General features: G+C 40.7%; 1 protein-coding gene across 12 annotated transcripts in view; it reads left to right on the forward strand.

Annotated features, from left to right (window-relative positions):
- The first annotated feature begins 575 nt into the window (after positions 1-575).
- eya1 (EYA transcriptional coactivator and phosphatase 1) overlaps positions 576-27,004 on the forward strand; it is a 35,953-nt gene continuing 9,524 nt past the window's right edge. The window contains exons 1-12 of one of the 12 annotated variants that reach the window (XM_072450752.1): positions 576-983; positions 6,963-7,090; positions 7,753-7,818; positions 8,744-8,821; positions 10,059-10,125; positions 10,458-10,603; positions 11,673-11,810; positions 15,405-15,487; positions 16,131-16,317; positions 16,918-17,060; positions 18,138-18,221; positions 23,076-23,165. In XM_072450752.1, coding sequence (XP_072306853.1) covers positions 6,967-7,090; positions 7,753-7,818; positions 8,744-8,821; positions 10,059-10,125; positions 10,458-10,603; positions 11,673-11,810; positions 15,405-15,487; positions 16,131-16,317; positions 16,918-17,060; positions 18,138-18,221; positions 23,076-23,165 — 1,206 coding nt within the window. In that variant the 5' untranslated portion in view covers positions 576-983; positions 6,963-6,966. Of the gene's footprint in view, positions 984-5,563; positions 5,858-6,962; positions 7,091-7,752; positions 7,819-8,743; positions 8,822-10,058; positions 10,126-10,457; positions 10,604-11,672; positions 11,811-15,404; positions 15,488-16,130; positions 16,318-16,917; positions 17,061-18,137; positions 18,222-23,075; positions 23,166-27,004 lie in introns of those variants that run through there. The other 11 variants (XM_072450749.1, XM_072450747.1, XM_072450751.1 and 8 more) reach the window with 11 other exon arrangements.

Raw genomic sequence — 27,004 nt, forward strand, 5'->3', positions numbered from 1 at the left:
TTAGGACCCATTTGAAATAGCAAAAATTACTACAATTACGCCACCATCCCAAATGTGCCTTGATTACACCTATTTTATTACAAGCTAAGCCCTTAGTCAGTGTACTTCCATTCAGAATCAGAATCAGAAAGAGTTTATTGTCAATGAACAAAATTCACAAACATTGGAACTTGTCTTGGTGATTATTATAACTACTATTGCTTCTACTGCTAATATTACAATAATTCACAAAACTCCAAATTTGCTAGATGATACTTCTTCCAGCAAGATACAAAAAAAATGAATGTAATCATATTCATTGTTACGATTATAAGCCACATCCAGCCAATTTACCCGTAAGATCAAACATTTAAATATACTCTAAAGTCTAAAAATGAAGATGTAATGCTAGAGTCAAAATGTAAATATTTGAGTAAAAGTATATGTAGTTACTTTCCTGTCTAGGGGTCTAATGGCCGCTCAGCCCGGTTCTTTCATTGTCCCGGGCTGCGCTCATATAATCTGTGGCGCTCTCTGTGGCTCGGAGCTCTGAGTGAGTGGCACATGCGAGGCTAGTGTCATTCCCCCCAAACTTCTTCTTCGTCTTCTCTTGCTTTTCCAAATGGCAGCTTCCAGTCCAGCCTCCATCTCTCCTCCTACCGCTCTCTCTCCCTCCCTGTCTCACTCACTCTCTTTTTTTCCTTCCGTCCTCAGACACTCAGCGCGACTCACTGCCCCGGAGCAGTAATCGGACAGCTCTCCCCTGCTCTCTCTGGGACTCTCTCTCCTCTCCTGAGATCGCCAACAGGGCTCCATGGCTTCCCTGCTCCTAAAATGAAAAAGAAGAAAGCTGAAAGAAAGTTTGCTGTGGTGTAGACCAGACCTGCGGCAGTAAAAGGGCTGATTGATGTCCACTGTGCTCCCGGCTTGAATGGCACGAACGAAGATTTTGTTTTAATAGAAGAAAGCAGGAATATATACAAACGGATTCGGCCAGAAGTGTTGTGAGTATTGGCATGTTTTTGGTGAAATGTCTCTTTTTATTCTTCTTATTTTATTTTGAATGAATGTGTGTGTGTGCCTGTTTGTTTAATTTCTTTAATTCAACATTTGTTATTATTTGAACCGCCATATTTTTTTTAAATAACAGTCGGTACATTGGTGTTATATTGTGTAAATGGAATAAATATAAACATTACAGAATTTTTACAACTTACTAATATTATATTGTTGAAGAAAGAGCAGTTTATATATTAAAATATATTTTTTAAATCTATAAAATGAAAAAATGCAGACGTTTATTAGAATGAATATAAAAATGAGTGGGAATTGTCCTAAAAAATATATTTGAAAAATATTAACTGTATTTATTCAATACATCTTTATTACTCCAATATAGCAATAATTGCTTATTAAAGAAAGTAGAAAATTTACACTTAATATTAACAATTGAAACCATATAATTTGCAATAAATTCAAATTAGCTGTAATAAACACAATGTTAAAATTCCCCATGCACTGTCTTCAACATGGCCCACTTAAAATGTGTATGATGTAATCAAAAACACACCGCTCTCAGTCGGAGTCGCCCTGTTTCAGACGGTAGAACAAGCCCTGCTACACACATGACATAAAGTACCATCTGCTGAGGACCAGGAATGTACCAATAGCCCCAGTGTCAGCGTCTGTCCCCGGCACGGCAGCAGCACAACATGCCCGTCCCGCGGCTCAAAGCCTCTCGACTCTCCCTCTCTCCTCTGACCCACTCGCTGTAATCTGCCACTCCTTTAATTCCAGGATGTTGAGAGTGTGATGACAAGCTAACATCACAACAAATGATTATGTTTTAGGCTATTTCATCTTCCATTTTAGTTATAAGTGCAGTGTAGGAGATTACAGAGGAAACACAACATTGCTACTCAAACATGGCTGTGTGTGGAGAGCCGGCTGCCTCCATTCACACACACACAATAACCTTATTTATCCAATTAACAAATAATGAGTCGGCTGATTTGGGCTGTTTACCCTGTCTATTTACTTTACTCAGACAGGTCCCTGCGGCTGACTGCTCGGCTTTATGCGCGCGGAGCAGCAGTGTGCCAAAGCAGGAGTGCCCCGTGCAACATTGTGTGTCCCAACCCACAAGCTGAAATTTAAATAGTTGAAATTGACAAAGCCCTAATTGATCACGGGTATATTTGGGAGGAAAGGGGAAGCGGAAAGAGGCGACCGATAATCAAGTATCTCCGCGTGATTAGCCGGCACAAGCTGTTACTGTTACTGTTACTAAATATCGGTGCGTTATTAGGCCAACACCCCGCTGTTTTGGAGGGGCACAACTGGCTGAAAGAGCAGGAAATGAGCTGTAAGGATTTCTGTTGATTGTCATTACAAGTCCTCAGTCACTAATACTCACTGTGTATTTGTTTGTAAATGGGACTCTGTTGACACGGCGCGAGATAGTGAGGAAATCCCTGTATCGAAAGTCCAAACACAATGCAAGATTGTGGATGTGGAGTTTGCCAAAAGAAAGTACATTTTTAAAAACGCAACTCATCCATTTGTCTTTTATCATTTTATTTATATTGATGGGAATCCACTCCACATCCTGTAATAATTTTTCATGGATGACTCCCCGGTCCCGGAGAGCAGTGGAATAACAACAAGAGCATAAACCTAAGATAATGGTTGAGATTTGTCAGCGGCCCTACTTTCATCTTCCTGTTGTAAAGTCTATCTCTGCACTCCGCTCGGTCATGGTGGTGGCCTACTGTGATAAAACGTGCACCTTAAATCTTGTTTGATGGCCCCTCAAAGACGCACGGCCTTCTGGAAATCATTTAGGGGGTTGAAGAGCACAGTATTAACAGATTTAATGTAGCTATTGAGCGAATTGCCGGAGCAGCGTGTCATATTGGAGCAAATGAGAGAGACAAATTGCATTTCAACAAAAAGAACATCTGTTAATAATTGTGCTTTTAATTATAGACCGCTGCAAGATTGTCAATTGGGTGTGAAATGTTGTGTGGTGAATTTATTAGCGCACGTCCATGTGAGTGCAGTTATTGTTGTGGTCAAATGTATTCAAATAGTCATTTATACGCGAGCACTTAAAACATGTTTATCGGGAGGAACATCAATAATGAAAAGAGTGTTTGATTTTTTTTTGTGACACACTTTACCATAGAAAATGTTTTTGCATGTGTCTTGGCAGCTGTCATTTTGCCGGACACTTCAGCGTTGCCAGTGAAGTGAAACATTTTGTAAACTGTGCCTAATTCCACTCACATCTGTGTCCAATTGTTGTGTGCATCTACATTCTTCACGAGTGGATTTATTTTTCCTGGGCCACCATGTGGACTCAGCACAGCAGCTTAAGCCAGGATTAGCTGTTTTAAAGTTACATTTTGATTTGAAGTATTGACGTGCAAAATGTTGTAACTTGCAACATAATATGCTTTTCATGCACACTGTCATATTCAACTGTAATTTGTTAGAATAGAGGAATAAATCTGCAAAATGTTCCATATATTTTTGCAGTTTCAACACAAAATTCATAGTCCTAAAATGTCAAAGCTGTAGGAAGCGTTGTCAGACATCCTGCACGCAGAGATGATCTATGCTAAAAGCCCTGGCCGTAGCTGTGTTTACCTTTAGAAACGCAGGTCTTGGAGTAAGTAAAGCGAGACAAAGGGGCCGGCAAACAGCCTTGCATCACTTCGGGAGCCCAGCGTGTTGTGGCACTTCTTTCTCTTTCCCCTCGTCTCCGTTCTGGATGACACTTATAGCGCTTCATCTAACCTGCCTTTGTTCTGCTCGCCTTCAAAGAGCTGCCGTTCAGGTTCAGCTAAGACACACATCAAAGATTAGAACTGAAGAAAAAAAAAACATTTGCTGTGGGGAAAGAAAAGGTTGTTTTTGCTTTTAAATGCACCCCGCCTCCCCTATACCTCAGACTTTCACCTGCTGACATTTTGGACACGGCACAAAAATTGTCTCTTGAATTTTTCATCTATGAATTTTTTTAACATGAACCAAATTATTTTTAATATTCAAGGCGTTTACATGTGATGACTATCTTTGAAGTCAAAATGTCCAATACATTTTTATTTTTTAGGATTGTAGTCTTCGTGGAGGTTTTTCCCTGGTGTGAAGCGTAAAGCCTATCCAAAAAAATCTTAAGACCAAACGGCTCAGGTTACCCAGGCTTATGTAAACAGCCAACATGAAAAAATCGTGCCTGTATTAAAAAAAACTCGTATTCCTTTATGCTGCTCTTTCTTGACCATATGGTAACTTTTGACCTGCTTTTGGCCCTTGTATTCCCGCGGCGGACTAATATAGTGTTATGACCAGGCGAGAATACGGCTGTGTGCTTGATGTTTGAGGGAAGAGTGGACAGCGCGATGTTTCTGTCAGCTAAGGAGAGTAATAGAGGCATTCGTAGCGTCATAGGAAACATATGTGGCTCCATATGTTGTGTACGCCGCGAGTAGACTTCATTGTCTGAGATGCTCCACTGATCGAGGGGCCTCCAAAGTGCCCTATGCTGAGGCTTGTGTGTGTTTTGCACTAGTGATTTTGGGGCCCCCTAAAATGCCCCATGTCTGTGCACTTCATGACTTATGTGTTTCTTGAAAAAAAACATTTTTTTTGTTGCCAGACTGTAATAGATGTATATGTTGTAAGACGTATATTAGAAAGCTCTATGCCAATGTAAAAAATGGAAAATGATTTGAAAAAATGGAAATGTATTTGCAAAAAATTGCAAAAGGAAACTATTTCTAAATACAAATACAATTTTAAATCAATGCATTATGAGTTTCTCTAATACAGACAATTCCAATAGTAGTTAATTGCAACATATTTTGGGTAAATCTTGAGAAATATTATAGCTGCATTGGTTTCAAATGTCATGTTATGAAAGAAGATGAGAAGATTTGGATTTTAAATTGGTGATTCTAAGTGTAATTATTTTGTTAATTTTGAAATCAGATTCTATTAACTTTTTTTTTAGTCTTAATGCTAAAAACAATTTCACTGTATTTGTTCTTTTAATGTCTACTGACTACTACTACTATTTTTGAAGTAGACGATGGCATTTCACATTTGCCGTGCATACATAATAATGTAGTGTGTGCATTGTATTCTTTTGTTCCATTGTTAAAAGTAGTGATTTTTTTTTTTTAAATCTTGCCACTGCCCCAGGCCGAGGCAAGCCTTGTGGTTAGAGCAGCCCTGACGATCATTAGGACCTGTCAGTATCCCGGGACGGGGGAGTGCTGATAAATTTCAGATAGTGTCAATTGCGGATGAAAGATGTTCTGGAGATGCTAGGGGTGTCACGCTTCACTTGCCATGCGCTCAACAAGTCCCATCTATCCCTATAGGCACAGCGGCAGTAGTAGCTAAGTGAAGCGGGCTGTCTCTACCCCCCTCCTCAAAAAAGTGCCTACCTTCACCCCTACGGCCCCCCACACACACACCCCTTTTCCTGCTTACCTTTGGGCTAAGCCGCTTTGCATGTTGATTGGGGGAGGGCTAATCCAGTTTGCAGCTGTCGTAGACCAATGATGAATCACCTTGCCGTCATTTGGCCGTGCTCCTCTAGCCCGGAGAGGAGGGAGGACGCGAGGTAGTAGGAAACAACAGTGCAGAGTGGAAGGAGACTTGTAGTGGTTGAGCAAAGGGCTATAGGAAGAAGACACAATGCAAGCCTCTATTCTCTGCTCCCATTCTGAACCGCGACTACAATAATGTTTTCTCAGAGGGCCCTTTTTGTGTCAGAGATGATGGCTTTGGACTTGGACTAACAAGGGGACATTTTGTTGGAGTAGTGGAAGCAGGTGGGAGCTGAGGTGAAGGTGGCAGGATCCAGGTAAGAGTCAGAGAGGAGATGTGGAAATGCATGGAGGTAGTTCTGTGGTAGACTTTAGTGTGTCAGTACGGTCCTAAAGTGCTCTACTGTCTCGCTGGATGTGTGAATTTTTGGTGTGGAGTAAATGAATATACCTTTGGGAAAAGCCGATGCTGCTTCCATTATCAGTGTGAGGAAAAGTGGCCTGGCCTGCTGCCGGATTTCAAACTATGGCTTTAATGTGTTTAACTCCAGCATTTAGGGTTAGCAGAATTATACTGCTTCTACAGTGTGTCCCGAGGTGAAAAATAATTTTACCAATATGATAAAGTTGAATCATTTCCATAGTGCTGAATGTATAACCAAATGTAATCATTTTATTTAATAACTGAGTTGCATTTGTTAGATCTGATAAGGGATTTGCTTTTCTCTTTGTGGCCTTGTGAAGAGGGCCAGCGTTTATTGATGTCACAGATATCCACAAGCATCAAATGTAATTGGAAATGGCAGCATAATGCACAGAGCATTTAGGGGTAATTTCATTAGCTCGCTATTGCCACGATAACAGTGGCAGAAACAAACGATGTTGTTGATGTACTTTTCAAATGACGTTTTAGTCTCTCATCTATGCTCGATCAGACGCTGTGAATGAGAGACAGAATAATGTTTTCAGTGGTGTGGTCTTTTGTCTAAACACAGCAACAATTAAGGAGCATGCCAAGGCAAACACACTCCTCGTGAGCATCTGCTCCTCACTCCGGCAGAGAGAGGCCTCTTATAATCAGGACCAATGCAGAACATTTCTGAAAACAATCTGAAGAAATTATAGGAAGACACAAAACTTAATACTGACATTAAAACTTCAGTTATTAACAAGGTAGATTCATATTTACAGTTATTTGGGACACAAAAGCGCCTAAAATTTCACAGCAGAGGTTTCCTTGTAGCTTTAATTAAGTACTTTGTAATCAGTGTACTATCCCTGCCTAGAAAAAAATAAGCATCATTTATATCCAAAGTTAATTAACAGATATTTGTCAGATATCTTAAGTCAAAAACAAAACTTAAAAATATAAATACATTTGCTGTGTATAATGGTCAAAGTGTGTGCTGTGTCCACACGCAGGTCTATGGAAATGCAGGATCTCACCAGTCCTCACAGCCGAGTCAGTGGAAGCAGTGAATCTCCCAACGGTCACAACCTCGACAACTCACACATTAACAACAATTCCATGACACCCAATGGCACTGAAGGTACGACCTGCTCACAACACAATTATTCAATAGCTATGACTAAATTGTGCCATTTTATCATTTAAATAGTGTTGGTTGTTGTTCAGCTTAGGCCCATATTCACAAATAAAACAGCACTGGAAGTCAAATGATTAGAACTTGAAGGTGCGCTGTATGACTTTATATGAGTGTCTGCCACATGCTTGTCTCCATGGAAATATACATACTTTGCTTGGAATATTCCACAGTATGGCATTAACGTTATATATAATTTATTCAACTACAGGGGTTTTTACAACAACCGTCATTCTTACTGTGAGCCGGGTCGCATTTCCACAGAACTGTCCTGCTACTTGGCCTGAGGGTGCTTCCTGCCTGTATCCATGGAGATGTCTATGTTCGATGCCATATTGTGGAACATTCTAGGCAAAATAATAACATGTCCTTTGAGACCCTCCTCAAGAAAGTTACACAGTGCATCTTTAAAATAATATCATTATAATGACCTGATTTTGTTGCTTTCTTTTGTAGTTTTATATTAATGAAGCAGCCATACCCTTTCATTTTAAGTCTCCAATCCAAATAATCAGTTTGAATCTTTCTCTGAGTGTAAACTTGACACAGGATTTAGTGGACTCTGCAGTCTGTCATGTTTGTGTGCTTTGCCACTCTTTTTCCCATAGGAGATAACATCACAATGCTTACCACTGCAGACTGGTTGTTAGGGTCTAACTCACAGTCTGCTGCAGGTTTGTTCATTTCAGAGACACAATGAAAGGACAATACTTGGTGTTCTTCTCATTTGGACCATAGGAAAGGAAGAGATCAAGTTTTTTCCAGATGTGTGATTGTGGTTCCTGGACACATTTTGGCAATTAAAACGCTCTAATATTACCTCAACTATTGTACCTTTCATTCAGTAAATGACCTGTTAAGTTTAATTTTGCCCTCTTGTGTTCTGAGCATGGTTTGGTGGATTTCAGATTACTGCTGTTGATTGGTTTTATGTTGTCCCTGATGCTTCATTAGAACAATGTTACTGTCACTGTGTGTGTACTTGTTTATGCATGCACTATATTGTATCTGTGTTCCAGTATCTGCCCTGGTGGACATGTGTTTCTGCACAAACAGCATAGCAGAGACATGTAAAACGTGACAGCATGAGGGAATCTGCTGAGCATGACTCTCAGGCCCACATTGTCAAAAAGAGAGAAAAATTCACAGCTCGCCTGAAGTAGAATGGATTGATTTCCTAGATTCCTGAGCTGTCTTGATTTAAGGTCAGACAACGTTCATGGCTAAGGATTTTATACTGCTTCAAAACTGATGAAAATATTTAATATTTGTCATTACATATTAATATATCAAAGCATTTTTATTTGAAAGTCAATATTGTGAAAATCTTGTCACCGTATAAATGTAAAGATGACACTTATCTAAATTAGCACCTCTGCTATTATCCGGCGTATTTATACTAACTGTTACAGATCTGCATTAAAATACACGGTTCCTATCAAATGAATAAATAAATAAAACCAGTCGGCAAATTTTGATTACAGTTATTGCACCTTTTAGTAATTTAGCTTGATTTCAAATTCCTAGAAGCAACCAAAAATATAATTTTTATTTTTGTTTGTTTGTGTATTGATAAGGTGTGTGTTTTTTTCGTTTCAGTTAAATCCGAGCCAATGAGCAGCAGTGATATTGCCTCCTCAGTAGCAGACACCTCGCTGGACGGCTTTTCTGGATCAGGTGAGTTTGAGGGGGGTATGGTTAGGTCAGGGGGCCTGGGGTTTCGGTTGTGTTATGAGACAGTCACTGCTGAGGGCCGTGAGTGTTCTGCAGCTAAAAGCCGGCTCCATCTCTGGAGGTGTGTGTTACTGTTACTGCTCAGGCATATTCTGACCTGTGATGCCCTGAGTCTGTCTGTCCACTGGAGTGACAGTGTGTCCCAGTGGCCCTTCCTCTCCACGAGCCGTCACCTTATTGCCCCGTCAAAGGCTGCATTTTCACACCCTGCTCACAGCACCTCTACAGCTCACGCACATATTCACACCAACACACTGGACGCTGCTCATACAAGCACTGGACTGGCTCTTTTACCAACTATAACTATATTTATTATTTCTCTTGTAATTCTGCTATTGTATTAATCCGTCCATTTAGTGCAAATTTCCCTTTTTTTTGCGGTGTTTAAGTAAGTACCTGATACGTTAAAACTGGAAGCACATAAATCACTGCTGTGACTTTTGCCTCCAACAATATTAATGAAATGTTGTAATTGAACACCGCGTATCCTCTGAGGGGAAACCCAAAGTCTCTTCCGATGACCAACTTTTGTCCAGTGGCCTGTGCTGCCGATGTGGGAAAAGTGTTCAATATTAATAACGTGTGTGAGGTTAAAGCATCAATTACATAAAACCCCTTCTTTTAACTGTCAGGACCAATCAGAGTCCTTCTGCCGACTGCTCAGATGAAGATGTATTTTTTTATAAATGAATGAAGGTGTTTATGTGTATCAGTGTAATTTGAAATAGGTATAGTAGTCAAAATCTTTTTGTGAATAATCTAGGGGTGACTTTGTGCGAGTTCCAGCAGTGCTGAAGCACATGCTCTGAGCCCTAATGAAGGGCTGATTATGCAGTAGCACTCATTACCTGCAATCAGTGATGTCATTTCCAATGTGGTTGTGGCTCAAACAGCCCCAGGCCACAGGCCGAGGCTGGCTGTGTTTACCTCAGTGTAGTCAGAGCAGCAGACGGACTTCAGAGATACTGCAGTCAGCACAAAACTTGTGTTTTACCTGATTATTTGTCTTGATTATTGCACTCCAGTTCTCAACTTGAAATAAGGTCACTGAAATAAATAGACTAATGCAATGTATTGGTCGTTTCCTTGGAATCCAGTAGTCCTGTTGGCAAAAGGCAATATTTACACTATTTCTTAATGTTTAAATATGTGCTTGCTTCTTTCTTTTTATTCTCCTCAGCTATTGGAACCAGTGGCTTCAGCCCAAGACAAACTCACCAGTTCTCTCCGCAGATTTATCCGTCCAAGTAAGACTTCTGTTATTCCTCTTTAACAAATAAGCAGCATTCGACTTCATTTGGATCTTTAATTGGATCCCTCTGCTCAGTTGGGGACTGTTTACCTGGATGACTGTTGATTATAACTGTTGTAATTATTATCTATCTTTAACAGATTATTGTTTTTTCCAATGTAATATATGAGCAGATGAGATTCTATCTTCCTTACTCCTTAGTGTTGAAAATAAGTAGCACGATCACATAGAATTTGTCAGCACTGTTTGAGTTTACATTTTTGGGGTAAAACAATTTATTTCCTGACATCTTTGTCACTTTTGGCTTGTGTTTCTCTTGTTCAACAGCCGAACATATCCGCATATTCTTCCTACCCCCTCGTCCCAAAACATGGCGGCGTATGGGCAGACGCAGTACACCACAGGAATGCAGCAGGCCACAGCTTATGCTAGCTATCCTCAGCCGGGCCAACCGTACGGTATCCCAGCTTATGGTAAGATGTCTCAAACACACATCTTGTTCTGTTCTTACCATTGTCAGAGGAACACAGAAGTACAGGGCCTTTAAAATGGTCAGGATAGAGGCCATAGAATGTTCCCACAATTCGTTTGCAAAGTGCTGAGTTGTTGCTTGTTGTTTGGTGCCTGCATATTCTCCACTGGCACAATAAAACTAAATTTGCTTATCAAGCTGTTCAGATAGATCTGCAAGATTAATGATATAATTGTGAAAACAAAAGCCGGTTTCCTCTGGCATGGCTAGAGAAAGCAAAGATTGCAGGGCTCACTGTAGGCTTTATTTGTGCAAAGTCTTTGGAGTGTTTTGACCCCAAAAGACTCTCCAATATGAGCAGGAATTTACATTGTTTATTTGAATAGTCATGCATTTTAGTGATCTTGCAAGGGAACCAGGACTGGATTTGGTGGACAATTCTCTGAATATTCATATATATATATATATAATCTACACACACATATATATATATATATATATATATATATATATACACATATATACACACACACACACACACACACACACATTTAGCTCTTCTCACACCCCTATTTTGGATCATTTGAACAAGATATTACTTTTTTTTAGCTTTGTTGGCAAGTACATTTAGTGCTCCAAAATATTCAGTTATGTCATTTTTAGTGCCAAAATACCTTTCATATTAGTAACATAAACTAGTTCATATTATTTAGACAACATATATTTAAAACCTTAAAATATTATTATATTTTCACAAATTAAGTGACCCAGAGTTGGCCTATGAAAATGTAATATTGAAGAAATTTGCAGTGGTCCTGTTATGTCATTAAAACTATAGAGTTGCAGCAAAATGCTTTGCAGTGCGGCGTAATAGTCCAGATAACATTTCAAAACAACTGCTGGTTGTAAAAATGATGTAATCAGATAATGAGCGAGGTCCATTGCGATTAGTGTGTTCTCCTAACAGACTTAGCCCATCTGTGTCACTCTGCTGTGTCCAGTGTAATTTAAACCTATGTGTTGACTGTTGTCTGTGCATCAAACCGATCTGGTGTCACTAACTGATTTAGGTCCATTGTGGGCAGGCATAAAGACTGAAGGGGGTCTGAGCCAGTCCCAATCGCCGGGACAGACCGGATTCCTCAGCTACAGCTCCGGCTTCACCACACCTCAGACCGGACAGGCCCCCTACAGCTACCAGATGCAGGGTGAGCACTTCCTGATTAAAAATTCTTCATACTTCTTCATACTTTAACCTGTGGGGTCAGGTCAGAACGCAGCTTGGTGGATACACACTCTGGCAACGATATTCACAACAGTAAATTATGATGGCACGAAGAGTCCCAAATCAAATTTAATGTGCTTTCCACAGTTTTTCAGAAACATGTTTTGTTGCCATGTACACCCACAATCGTGTAAGCAGGAAATGGTGTAAAATGACAAATGTTAAAACGAAAATGTCCTTTTTCCTGTCCAGTTCTGCATCATCACAGCTAATCCTCTTATCTTATATTGATTTTTGCTTAAATGTTCACCGGATGCACACGTTTATATTTATCCAGGTTTTAGGGCTGACTCAGTGGCTAGTTTTGCAAGAACAAAAACACTCCTTCATCTTTAACATTCCAACAGTTTTGCCACACAATCTGAAACCAATTCTTCCTAATTCTGCAAGACTCGCCCTAGCACTCACCCTTATGAACGAGTAGCTCCTTTTTCTTCTAAAAATCAACACAGATTGAAAAATAACCCATAACACTTAAGAGGCAACCCGCCATGTCATTCCCTCCCCTACTGACTTTGTTTTCACTCTCCCTATGATCATATTTGTATTTGTTTTAAGAGCTGCGACTGCTTCACATTTATGGCCTTGGAACCAATAAAGATGAGTTGTTGGCGCCTTTCTTTTCACTCTAGCGGTGCAGTTATAGTCTCCATAAATGTGGATCAGACCTGCTGCAGCCTTGTGTCTCTATTACTCCTCTCTTTTGTAGTGGGCGCTGCATGGGATCTGCCTTGCGTATCGGCACCTGCGTCGGACAAGGGCGTTTAGGCGCGCGACCGCTGGCATCGCCGCCTCTGTATTGAAATATGTGTGACAGTAGAAGCATCTCCACATGTTGGGAGACAGTAAATAACGAAGCAGCAGCAGATGTGGCGGATAGAGGAAGGCCGTTTCCTCCACGCTTCTTTGATATATATACAGTGAAAGTGTCGGAGCGTGCAGAAAAGAAGGAGAGTGAGAGAACATGTGCAAAGCTACTATAGTGGTTTAACTCTTGATGACAGTGTTATGTGCACATTCATCTTTGAGTATTACAGTTGCTTCCCTTTCGTCAGAGGCTGTTTTCCTGCTATCTCCAGCTATCAGATGCCTCTCGTAGCGTTAAGTGCGTTTGTAATTGACAGGCTAGTTAGATGACAGATTGAGCACTATTTAGATTGTCAAGCTCTGGCCCTCATCCACGCCATCACCATTACTCTGCTTGGCCTATTGATCCAACCCTGGCAAGCTGCCCTAACGCCTGGGTGTCCCGACTAAGAAGGACTTTCTTTTTTTCATTCAATCCCCCCCGCCAGCGTCTTCGCCACCAGCCTGTAGCCAGCTGTCAAGACTGAGCACGATTGGATTAATGTCCTCTCATTCATTCTTTTATCTGAAGTGCCATGGAGCTTTGCGTAAGTGTTTAATAAATACAATAAAAGGCACAATAAAAGGGTGCACGCGTTAATTAGTGATTTAGTGAAGTTCCATTTTGCACCCCTAAGTGACAAATAAAGAACATTTGAAAGTTTTAACAGAGAATTAGTGAGGGTGAACAGATGCTGATTAGCTGTATAATTGGATTTCTGCATTCTACCCCAATGGTGACTCAAGAAGCTCGAGCGACGGTTAGAATGCTTTCAAAATTAAAAGAAAAAAAGAGGGCGCCCCATCTGGACTTGATAGCCTATTCCCAAGTGGAGCATACAAACTTCTGCTACAAATATTGTGCACTGATGATAGACATAGCCCATGGCAAAGGCGACTGATCAAGCAAAGCAAATGGACTTCCAATTGTGGGGCCAGAAGGCATGAGGCGACGAGGGGTGAGGGTCTGCTCTTGAGTGAGCGAACTAACTGCAGCCGGACTGGAGTGAGCGAGGGGGGTGGGGGAGCCCAAACATAGCCCCCCGGGGGAACCACAACCGTCTCTCTCCCCCAAAACTTTTAACCAGCACCACCACTCGCAGCAGCATGGGCCCATTCTCACCGGGAAGGGGGGGGGGGGGTCCGGTTGGTCTTTTATGTGGCGGGGAGTTCTCCACAGAGAAACCCTCAAACTCTTGACAGTGAGAGCTTTTGTGACTGTTTGAACTGTGCATTAGGCTAATTTGTTGTCCCTCCACGCCGTACTCCTCTTCAACGCTGACTTATTGTTCTGTCAGACTTTCACTTCGCGGTGAACTTTCTTGCGGGGAAAACTAAAATTCCCTTTGCTGTCTGTGAAAAGACACATACAACAATAAAGGGCCTTGATGGAAGAAGCCTGTTCAAGACGGAATCAAAAAGACTTGCAGAAAACCACACTTTTCAGGCTCAGCTTCCTAATTAACCTCCGTGTTTTCGTGTCCACGTTGCCCTCTTTGCCCCACCAGCAGACCCCTTCCCCCCGAGAAGCTGCTTCATGTTTGTCACGGTATGTAGGGGGGAGTCCTCCTGATGGGGCCAGGGACCAGAGGATGAAAGGGGCTCCCCGTGTTTGTCCCTGAGAACAAAGGTGTAATTACGCCCCCATTTAGGGACAGTACATTTATCTCCCTGTGCGTTTTCACTGCAGCCATGTTGCTGTGTCAAGCCACGGTCAGTGATGTACGGTGCACAAATAGAAACTCAAATCACAGTTTTTGCATGTTATTTTGTGTAGATAGAACAAATGTTGTTAACAATTTATTGATTGAATACATTTGTGGCATTTTGTAGCTAATAAATCATGGTAAACACAATGTAAAGCAGTCGTTACCAACATTGTGTCATAGCAATACATCAAAATCATGTATATAATTGTAGCCAGTAAAAACACTATCTATTTTACATCAGATTTAATAGTTCTGCTTGTTTCCTGTAATTTTAGGAAAGAGCGAATGAGATTTTAATGTGGCATGAAAATTGTAGTACTTAGGAAGGAAAGCAAAAATAAAAATCTTCTATAAGACCGCTGGAGAATGATCTAATCTTTACTATCAGTTTCTTTTCTGAATCGGTGCACGTTAGCCTTAGGCCTGTTGCTTTCCTTCTGTAATCATGTGTATTATTAGGCCATTAGATGCTATCAGCGCCTCTGAATGATTTAATTATCTTGGAAGACAATGCTCGGAGCCACTGAATAGAACACTATACATATTTATTGGCCCTGAATGTCATTGGTAATCCCGCCCCATTGCTTCACCCCTCCCTCACACATTCACTGCCCTCTCCCGCTCCCCGCCCCGTGCCACCCTTGGCTAGCTCCCACACAACAGCCTCTTGTGCTGCTCGCATTGTGCTGCGCCCTTGGGTGGCTTTGGGAGCACCCCCCCTACCCCCCCTCGCCCCTCGTCACCCTTCACCACTCGCCCCGTGTCATTCGTCAGGCTTGATCCAATCACTGATAAGAAAGGAAGAGAGGAGAGATAAGGGCATTGTGGGGAGAAATGCCCCAGGCTTCCACTAAATAGTTGTTTTACAAAAGACTAACTTTTCTTCCAACTGACAATGTTCCAATTGAGATCCTTTACAATGTTGTTTTGGCATTAACTCAGTTTTCTCAAATTTTTCAAAGGTGGAAGTTTTACAACGACATCGGGACTGTACGCCGGAAACAACTCCTTGACAAACTCGACTGGCTTCAATAGTACGCAACAGGTAGCAATTTCCCCCGTTTTATATCAGTTTATATGTCAGAAGTGAAGGCCAATCTGGAAGTTTTTATGAGGCATACATAGTCAATATGTTTCAATTCATCCGTGACACATCCAAACATAAATCAGCCATCATGTCTACGGCTCTGTCTGCAGTCTAATCTATAGAGTGAACCTCCTTCAACTTATAACACATGTACAATGCCACACAGGGGAAAGGGATATAGAAAACTCTAGACCAGTCATTGTCCAGATGTGGCTAGAATTGGCACATGTTTGCATTTATTTTTGGGGATTCTACACTGTAAAATAGCAAGCTAGCAAAGGGCCCATTTGACAGTCATATATATCTTTTTCAAACTGTGGATTTTAGTTTACTCTTACCCAGTGATTCCCAAACTGTGGTGCAGGTGCCATTGGAGCTGCGTATGCTTCTGCTGTTGGTATTCAGGACTGTTGATTTTCACTTTAATTTTGTGTTGTTTTTTTTTTGATTTTTACATATTCTACTGCAAAATTATTACTAGGCCAGATATTCATGGTTTCAGTTTCCTGTTTAGGCATAATTTCCTAATAAATATGTTTTTTTATTGTTCATTACTGTTTAATGACCCATATTAAACTCTACTCTGTCCGTCTCTCCTCAGGACTACCCCGGTTACCCTGCCTTCGGTCAGGGCCAGTATGCACAGTATTACAACAGCTCGCCGTACACCTCGCCGTACATGACGAGTAACAACACCAGCCCCAGCACGCCATCCACCACCACCACATACACCCTCCAGGAACCCCCCAACGCCATCACCAGCCAGCCAATCCCAGAAAACCCTGCAGGTAAGAAGGAAAATACGTAAAAGAGCATTTTCTAATGATCTTGCTTTATTTTGAAAGCAATAATTAGTTAAAATACAAGAACACATATAAATTGGGACTAAACTCGGACTCTGGGTGCTTGTCAATATTTGGTCCTAAATTGAGCCCATTTTAGTCATTATGCAAAAACATCACTGTAAATTAAACAGATGAAATTGGTACAACATTTCTGCTGGTAACAAAGACAACTGAGCCTGTCTGTATAATAACTTGTATCCATAACGATTGTAATTTGTTTGATTGATTGATGGTATAATTAAATCACTTAAATTCTGTTTAATGGACAGACTGGAGTGTCCCTTAATACTTCACAGACATTAAGATTGAAGGCCTAATTCGCTCCACCTAGTTGACATCCATTTGTTACTTCTACAGTAAATCAATTTAACCAAATGCCTTTATTACGTTTACTATCTCTTACCTGTAGCCTTAGATAATGCCTCAGGAAGCGGCCTGTCCTCTCCCAAGACAAATCGTCCCTCCTGGCTCTGACTTCACTAAAAGCAAATAATAGCTCATCTTCTATACAATCTTTTTCACCTGCTTCCTCCTTCCTTTCAGCAGAGTACAGTACCATCCACAGTCCATCAACCCCCATTAAAGATTCAGATTCAGATCGATTGCGTCGGGCCTCGGATGGAAAGTCACGTGGCCGGGGGAGGAGGAACAACAACCCATCACCGCCGCCCGACTCCGACCTTGAGGTAAGGGTGAGCCCGCTGCCGTGGCGACAGACGGCCTAGCCCTGTCTGAGGCCCGTAGACACTAATCCACTCAGGATATGGCGTTTACACTTGATGGGCAGTTGTTCTTTAAATATTTGATCGCTCGACTATAACTGCATTATTAAGGCACTCTGGAATATATGAGCTCACCTGTGACTAATAAAGATTTCCTTTTGAATAAACAACGAGACACTGGTTTAACTGAGGTGAATAACAAATGCTAACAAATATTAAAATGCATTTTTGTTGTTAATTTTTGAATTATCTTTAAAACATGTTGTCAAAACAGATCAGATTAATTCTTTATTGAATTGAGTTCTAGTTAACGATGTGAAATAATCTTTTGGGACATTTGAGAATTGTTCAAAATATTGTGCCTATCGAATAACTAGTACAAGCAAGCTGCTCATTATCCTATTATTATCCTTTGTCAGTATTTAAAACTTTGATTTGAAACAAAAGATGCACACTTGATGGACATCTGTTCTGTAAATTTGATTCCTTGACTATAAATGCATTATTAAGGACCCGTGGAATATATGCGATCACCTATGACTTGTAAATAAACAATAAGACGTGTGATCGTGTGATTACCTGAAGTGAATAATATATATTCAAGACATGAGAGATTGTCTGACACAGATATCATTGCACCACGCGCCATAAAACCCTTCAGCAATATGTCAAAATAAAGTGCGGCTAATTCAAAAGCCTCTTCATTAATATGATATGATCTGGACTCGGTAATAGATGCCATTATAGCACTTACATCATGCCGTGTTAACATATCTAGTTAATTAGTTTGTCGCTATTGATCAGTCTAATGTAAAAGGGCAAAGGGGTGGAAATGCGGTGACCAACCCAAGCAAATGGATCCCTCGTCCCTGTGGCTCACAAATACATGGTCCTGGCCTATTGACCAGAGGATCACCTTGCAGGCCAACAGAGTGCACCATTGATTTAGCTTCTTTTTCTCTGTTTTTTTCCTGCGGTGGTTCTTTCCTTCCCCCCCGTGCCGTGATCCTGCCCTGCTTCTGCCTTGCTCCATCTGCCCAGAGGGTTTTCATCTGGGACCTGGATGAGACGATCATTGTTTTCCATTCCTTACTGACGGGTTCCTATGCCAACCGATTCGGACGGGTGAGTGACGTCAGAGTGTGGCAGTAGCTCTGTGTCTGAGCAGAAATCACTGAGAAAAAAGATGATAATGATAAGAAAATGTATTAGACAATTCGTTTTGACCATTTGAAGAGTTTATTTCGATCACAATTTACATCCAAAGCTTGTATGTTTTAGTAGATTTATAAAACACTACATAATGACATTTAGTGTTTTTTTGACGCAATGAAAAGTGAATTTACCTCTGAACTAAAATACTTATTATATATCTAACTCTTTTATTAGGTGCAGTAATTGACTCCTCAGAGTTAGTTATTTTTATTTTTTTTCTAAATTCATATTTTTACATAGGTGTTTAAAAAAAAATAAAAAATCATACATGAAAATCTGCTGCTTGTTACGGCAACATTTTCCTCTGCAGTTTTGAAGAGATCAATATTGTAGTTTGCAATGAACAAAAGGTAAAATAATACATTATAGTCCAAACTAACAACCAGAACAAAGAATAATCTGTCTTATTGAATGTAAAACCCAGACCTCAAACTTATTGAGTAACACAACTAAAACAACAAGAGAACACATTGTCACGAGGCACAGGATCACTTTCACTGTGTCACGTATCCATAATGCAAAACTCAATGCAGATAATTGTTTCTCGTTTTAATTGGCCCGATGAGGCCTGGAGAGTATGAGAGTGCTGTTTGCAGCTGTTGGAGCTATGCACATCTGCTGCTGGGGGCTCAGCTGGAGGGGCTCCCAACAGTTGCACTCTGAACATCTATTGATACATCCTAAGTGTTCCTTTCTCCTTCAGAAATGCCACATTGTTAGTTTAATTAAGTGCTCCTCAATCCATCCTTTTCAGGCGGCGGTCTCCCAGGAGATCCAGCCCGGAGACTGAGTAAACCCAATGCAACGCGGAAAAATGTAGGCAGGCATTGCAAGGATCCCTTTTTAGCTTTGAGTAGATCGTGTACAGAATGCGCAGCTTGTGTATATATGTACGAATGTAGGACCAAATCCTTGAAAGCCTGCTTGTTAATTATAGAGGATATTCATTTATCAATTACAGTGTATGAGCAAAAGAGGAAGAGTTTACTTTTCCAGGCTTTGCTATTTGTTTTTTCGTGTAAATTGCTCCTCTAAATTTAAACTCTAAAAGCAAACAATTTGGGAAATCAGACGAAATCTCATTCTCATGGCTTTGCGGGGGTCATAGGCTCTATAGGCCTAGTTTTGGGAGATTCCAAATTTTTTAAAATACACAAAAAAATAAACTACCTCTGTATTGGCAACTACAACACATAACTGCTTTTATGAAATTAGTTAATCATGTTTTATTGGTATTTTTTCATCTCTACTTCTTAATCCTCGTGTGTTTTGTCAGTGTAGGTGTGTGGTTTTGATGTCTGAGAGTCCTCACTCCTCATATGTCCCAGGGCTTAGCGTCTGAGGCCGGCGCTCCGCTCCTTTGTTCTGGAATGAGGGGTTGTTTGATGGGGGCAGTGTTGTGTTTTTGGGGTGAAAGAGGGCGGCCCCGCGACCCTCTACTGTTTATTTACTTTATTCTCTAGCCCTGCATGCTGAGCAAAGAGAGAGAGGGAGGCCGCGCACACACACATGCACACAAGGTCTCCAGTGTGCTCCTCTCAAACAGGAAGCACTGCTGACTCCATAAGGGCCCGCTCCATCAGAACTCATATAGGATGTGACAGCCGCTGCTGCCCCCTCACTCTGCGGCTCTTCACTTTGTTCCTATTTTACCAGAAAACACATCAGTACTCAGTATAAAGTCCTATTTTTTAACTGTTTCTATATTTTCACTTGTGGAACAATAGTAGATTCCCTGGGTTACATACTTTATTAGGTGTTTTGACAAGTGATACTACTATATTTCTACCCAAACGGGACAAAGAAGCTGAGCGAGGTATTGGAATGGTTTTGTTGATTTATTGATTGAATTAGTGTCAAATCTCAAACTCGATTTCAATACTAAGAAATAGGCTTGATACTTAATGTTACCACGTTGTCTTGTGCTAGTTTTGACAAAGCTCAGGATCTAAAGCTGCTCAAGAAAGGTCAGATTTTGAAAGATATAAAAGTTTGATTTTCAATACGTTTGCCAACCCTCTTATAATCTAAAGAACTCAAATTCCTGGCCGATGACATATTGGTTGTCACTATCTAAAATCTAGCAAAGATGTTTTGAAATGAAATCCGAAATATAAATGCCCGTTTTGCAAGTCAACAGAAATATTACCTCAAATGTCCTGTCTAATATTGATGTTTCGTAACACCGACTCTTTTTATAGCAGAACACAATGAAAGCCTGTAACCTTTAACTCCATAATACTGCCACACTTTATTGGTTCTTGTGGCCTATCAAAAACACTGATCTGTAAACTGCTTGTACGTTACGCAGTCGCCCATCTGTCATGTGTGTCTATCTTAGGCGCGATAAACAAAAACATTACAAAACACTCTTTCTAACGCCGACTTTGCTATAAATAGCGGCGTCTCTTGGTGTCCACACTTTCTCTCCCCCTCTGACCTCCCTGGATCGCACTGACCTAACACATTGCTGCTCTTATCAACTCTTTTAATTGGCATCAAGGCAACTCGCACCTATAAAGCTGACGGTTGGGGCCAGCTGTGCGGCTTTTGGGGCGACTGGCTTTAAGTGGGTGCGGGGGTGGCGTGTTATTGGTAAAGGGAGGGGGGTATGCGGGCTGCAGTCGGGGGTCTTGGCGCCCCTGTGGATGTTACTGACATTTTGGGACAGGTGGTAGCGTAGCACTGACAGCACTTCTGGTCTGCTTGTATTCTTAACTCGCTCACTGACTGATCGTTTAGGTTTAATTGGAGCTCAGGAGAGATGAGCTTTTCCCACCAAAACCATCTCCCGGGCTTACACAATTTGCGGATTTAAAACGGTAAAATTTGGTGCACAGTAGAGCTAAAAAAGATAGTTGAGATATAGTTGAAATAATGTAGAATGTTGTGTGGGTTATGGAACAATCACATGTCTTTAAATTTAACAGCTTCAGAGATTAGACGACGGGAGACAGATACGTTTGGTTGTGTGAAATGTTCTCAACAATAGAGGCAAGGCAAGTTTATTTCCAGAGAGTGTCACAGCTAAACAGAACAGTTTTCAGCCCAGATTTGAACATTGTCAGAGCAGAAACCTGTCACTTTTTAAACTGTATAAAACTGAAACGCTTATTCATAATATTATAACACATATAACTTTGAGATAAGCTACGTTACCATAATAAACTATTTTTACATTTTGTAGAGTGTCCATACTTTTTGGAACAGGCCTTGTACAAATTCAACACCATTTTGTTTACTTGAGTTCAGAGATTAGACCACGAGAGACTAATTATTTTTTTGCGGCTGGGAGGTTACGAGAGAGCCGCTTGAGTGGAGATTGACTTCTTCTTGTGTGGTTTATCCGCTGTCATTTCGCAGAAAACATAAGCATTGTTGAGAGTGGCAGCTAATCATTGAAGAGCTCAGGTGGGTCTTCAGGTGCTTTAGAGCCCTAATCCTTGCTCCTGGTCCAGGCTGTGGAGCATTCAGGCCGGGCTCACACAGCTGCAGGACCCTCCTCCACCACCAGCTGTGGTTAGATGCATTCTGTTGATGAGAGTTCAATTGTTGTTTTGGAGATATGCATGTTTTACTAACGGCTGCAAAAAACGGATTTAAAACAAAACACACCTGCTTCTTCCAAACAATGGTATATCAAGTAATATTTCTTTGTTTGTTCTATTCATTACATATATTTACAGGCCCATTTTGGCACATTTCTAATGGATTGCCAGATTTTTTTCTGAATATTGTCTTTGGGATAATCTAAAAAAAGATCTAGTTATTCATTTTTGATAATATTGCCCCTTGCCTTGCATTATTCATCCCAAATCCTGTGCTTCGTTGACCAACTTTACCTACAATGATAGTCATTCAAAGTCATTTTGAAACATGAACAACAACTGGTCTGCTATAATCGGTTTTAAATTGGCCACTTGTGAAAATGGATCAATCAAACTGGAGGGAAGAGGAACATGCCAAGCTAATTTACTGGCCAAAATATTTGAGTGTGTTGATATAAACCTATAACGGGGACATATTTACCCGTTCATTATCATTTTAAAGGGGAAATCGCGCCCATTGTCACGGCCTCATTAACTATTTACAGCCTAGTTCACTCCTCTCTTGGTATTATCTTACAGACAGCGCAACCATAATCTCCATTACTGCTGTGTTGAGTTACCAGCAGAGATCATGATTTTAAACTGAATTCTGACTGAGCCAACTCTTATTCATGACCTGATTTACAACACTATTTTCAAGCACCATTCAAAATCCTTTTTTATTTTATTTTTTTAAAGGGTAGATTGACAACAGCAAGTACTGGAAAGGATGGAGACTTTTACTTTTTATGGTTTGGTTGTGACCTTTGTCTTAGTCTTTGGCATTTCTAATGACAGTTTTGGCTCTAGATATAAGTCTGACAAATGTCTGCTTTTATGTGAAGTGTAAGACTAAAGAATTTACGACATATTTTATTTAGAAACCTGTCAAACTGCAGTGCATACTTATACTTAAAGATATATTATGTGATTTTTCTTTGCTTGTGCTCATGGAGATGTCAATTGTTTGCTTGGATTGTTCCACAGTATGGCATTAAACGTAAAAATCTTGCATTTGTTCAATTATAGGTGTTTTTATTGCTCAAAAATGCCTTCAAAACAATACCATCTCCGTAGAGAAAAGCAGAAGTACTAATAGAAAAATGAACCTTACATTTTTTCTGAAACTTTTTTCTAATGACATTTTTAATATGATTTTATTCCTTTTGTTTTTCAGGATCCCCCAACGTCGGTGTCACTTGGACTGAGGATGGAGGAGATGATTTTTAACTTGGCCGACACGCACTTATTTTTCAATGATTTAGAGGTGCGTAAACCACTTCACTGCCTCTTAATAAAGCTACACACGTCCGCATACACTTCTGACAACATAAAATTCAAGGCATATCTTGCGACTTTGAATTATGCTTTGCCCCTCCCCACTTCTCCCCACTTCTCCCCACTTTGGCCCGCTCCCCTCGCAGCCATGGCAATTTGTCAGGCTCTAGTGTTTCCAGGACTGCCCCCTCTGTCTGTGCGTCCCGCTGAGCTGCTCGGTGTCACTGTCCACCTACGGCATGAAAACTCCCCGTGCTGGGCCCACTCTCACGCCTCTCCGCCCTCATTCATGTACCCCGTGTAAAACCTGCCTCTGGGTCAGGGACGGCGAATCATTTATTTTTTTCAATGTTCCTTTTTTGATTTTCCCCAGGCACAGCTAAATCTTAAAATAGCGTGCAATTGTCTGAATTATTTATATTTACCTGGATTAAGATGTATCTTGATTTGAGTAGGTTAAACTTTTTCAAATAAATAGAAAAAATTACTTATTCCATTGGCACATTTTTTATTAAATTAATTAACAATAAACAAAACTTAAAATCAAATATAAACAGCGATGACTGAAGCATACCATTTATATTTATATATATATATATATATATATATATATATATATATATATTACCAGCATCCTTTCACTCACACATGGCAGATTATTTACTTGACAGTTCAAATCTTTTTACTTCCCTAGATACTTTTTGCATGTACACAATTACTGGCGTACATTAAATTGGACAGTGATCCCGACAACATTCTGCTTAAGTCTTAAGTTTATAATGATTCAATGTACATTTAAACACACACACAAATAAAAGCCTTCAGAAAGATCCAACGCTATTTTAATTTAAACACCTCATATGAAAAATGTCTGCGTGGTTACTTGAATTTTCTTTTTTTCAACCCAACTGTCTGACCACTTTTCCTCGGTGTCCTGTCAGCTGACCTCACAGGAGAGGAAATGTTTTGTTTGATACTTAAGTGTGAAGAGATCTGTGGCCGCTCTGCCAGGTCTCATTACTCACCAACATGTTCTGTTACGTTACAAAGCCCGAGCCCGAACACGGAAAGAAAACCTTCATATTCGCCCAGACAGAAGAGTGACTGCGATCCCAAACGCAGTGATCAAAGTTAATTGGCTCCAATTGGCTGTTTAAATATTTCCTTATGCTTCGGCCGTGTAGATTCTACTGTAGCTGCACTTTGTTTAATAGATGTGCCCCAATCATTTGGAAAAATGGCAGTTTGTGACAAAGCTTAAATGTGGTTTTGCTCAACATCTGTCCCGTGTTTTGATTTCTTTTCATCTGTCATGAAGCTGATCACAGACAGAATTGGCAGCTCAGGCTACTTAGAAAATTATGTGAAAACTTAGTCCGCACATCTCTGCTTTGTCTCAGCAACAAAATATTTTAAATGTGTTATGGCTAAAGTAGCATCCTGTGATCTGGTGCAGGAAAACCTCCACAAACGTTCCCTAAAATTGTAAAAAAAAGAAAAAAAAGAAAGAGAATTTAAAAAAAAAAGACCTAAAGGGAACGGACATTATCATTATACTGATCTTAATACCTCAAACAAGCCAGGATCCATGTGTTAAGTGCATTCAACATTGCCTACACATTTGTGCTTCCTCTCCCATGATTTACTGTGCCACATCTCAAATAGAGCTAAACAGAGTCCAGCTATAAATACAGCAGCCAGCAGCAGTTATGTATTTAAGCATGTGCAGAAATGCATATGGTCCATCTAATTTAGTCTGCGCCATAAAGGGAGCCCCCAGAGGCAGAACACAGGTGCACAGCCAGTAGCCAAATGTTGCTCTGTGAAAGTCTTAACACTGCCAGCCAAGTACAAGGCGCACATGACTTCTCATTATTTTAGACGTCAAACAGAGGTTGACAAATAGATTTTTATTTTCCATGTTAGACATTTTTTTTAGATGATATGGAAAGGACCATGGTCTTAGTGTTGATACAAGAGTGAGTTTGTACCTTTTTTGACACAGGCTAATAATGTGTAAGTGTGAGTTCTGGTCTTATGGCAAATTGCAAGACTCAAGGCCTTGCAGAGGTCATGCCAGTTCTTATAAGTAATTACTTTATTCTTTTGCTCATCCTTTCTTCTAATTTGTTTTCTCATTTATATAGTGTTTCTATTGTCAACACTTTTGGTTTAGTGTATTTGTAAGTACAATGCAGCATCCGTGGGTCCAGTGCGCTGTAAGCCCATGTGTGTGTGTGTGAGAATGAGTGTGTGTGTGTGTGTGTGTGTGTGTGTGTGTGTGTGTGTGTGTGTGAATGGAGGCCGGCCTGTGTTGATAGAGCTGGTGAGTGACGATTCAGAGGAAAGTCATAAAAAGAAAGAGGGCATGCCGAAGGGGTCAACGGGGATCAGTTTCACCCTGACGTCTGTGTTTTTTTCTGCCACAACCTTTTTCTGGATCAGCGCTCCTCGACTTTTCATTCATTAGACAAATGCAGGAGGGCTGCAACTGACGATTATTTTAGTCGTCGACTAGTCAGCGGCTAATTTTTCAAATCATCAACTGGTCAAACAATTATTTCTATTGTACCAAATAAAGGTAGAAATATGGTGTCTGAAGACTTCTAGCTATAGAATATTTACAAATACATTTTATTAATATATATATATATAGAGAGAGAGATTTTTTACATTTTGCCTTAATAATGCCACTATCTTTGTTATAAAAAGGTCTTTTGTACGTGTCTGGATACTGTAATGACTTGTTAACAACAGTGCACTCATTTAAGGTTTGATATAGTGTCATGTCTTTATTATTGATTTACCTTTGCAGAATTGGTAGTGGCAAAGTACAGGATTGTATTGTATTTGTAATGAGAGGGATGTTTACATAGCGTGCATTTGCAGTCATAAATGTCATAGCGGCAGTGGGCTGAATGTGGCTCTAATTAATGTTGTGCTGTGATATGGATAATGAAGCCCGCTGAGGCTGAGTTCAGCGCAGACTGACAGCTCACCTCAGACCTGGTGTGGGTTTACTGTGGGTGCATTGCTCCAAACCAAAGCTCTATAAGAGAAAAGGGCCCCTGAGCCCCCTACTCTCCTCTCACAGTGGGGCACAGGGCTGCTGGCTCACCCCTGCCTGGGTGAGAAAACAAGCCTCCCTGTCTGCAGGAGAAAGGCCATGGGGGCAAAGTACTCAGAGTTAGAGAGAGAGAGGAGAGGTCTGTAAAGGTGGGAACATTTTAAATTAGTGCAGCGCTGCCTCCATGCTGCGCTCGCTCTCTCCCACACTCACACACAGAGACACATATACTGTATACAGAGCGCAGTAACCCGGTGACTGTGTGAGCCCAGGCTTTTACTGCTCCCTGGCTGCACTGTCACCCTCACCCAGGACCGGCCTGTTAATGAGAGATACTGTGAAACGCACGGTTACCTTTTCCTCCTGCCTCTAACGGCTCTCCTGGGCCCTTTAGCGCCGAGCCATTCTGCAGCTTTTATTTCCCACTGTAGATCCAGATCCTGTTCTGGTCGTTCCATGTGATTGGTAACTTAACTGTGTTTTCCTTGATAGATTTTGAAGACTCGTTTGCTATTTTATTCCCCTTAAGGAGAAATATGACATTCACTGCGCTTTTCATTGAATCATAAAATTAAGTAATCCAGTTGATCCGTTACCAATTAACACATTGTGCATGTGGCACTGACTAAGTCCACTTTAACAGTTTTTCTTCTCTCTTTTTTGTGTGTGATATATTATGTTGAAACAGTTGCAAAGGCAACACAGCCTAGGTCATTTTTATTTCTAGTATAGAGTGTCATACGGGCTGCTGGCCCACACAG

Source organism: Eucyclogobius newberryi, unplaced genomic scaffold (assembly GCF_026437365.1).
Source record: "Eucyclogobius newberryi isolate DKJ021-1_F unplaced genomic scaffold, fEucNew1.0.hap1 SCAF_18, whole genome shotgun sequence".
Taxonomy (NCBI): domain Eukaryota; kingdom Metazoa; phylum Chordata; class Actinopteri; order Gobiiformes; family Gobiidae; genus Eucyclogobius; species Eucyclogobius newberryi.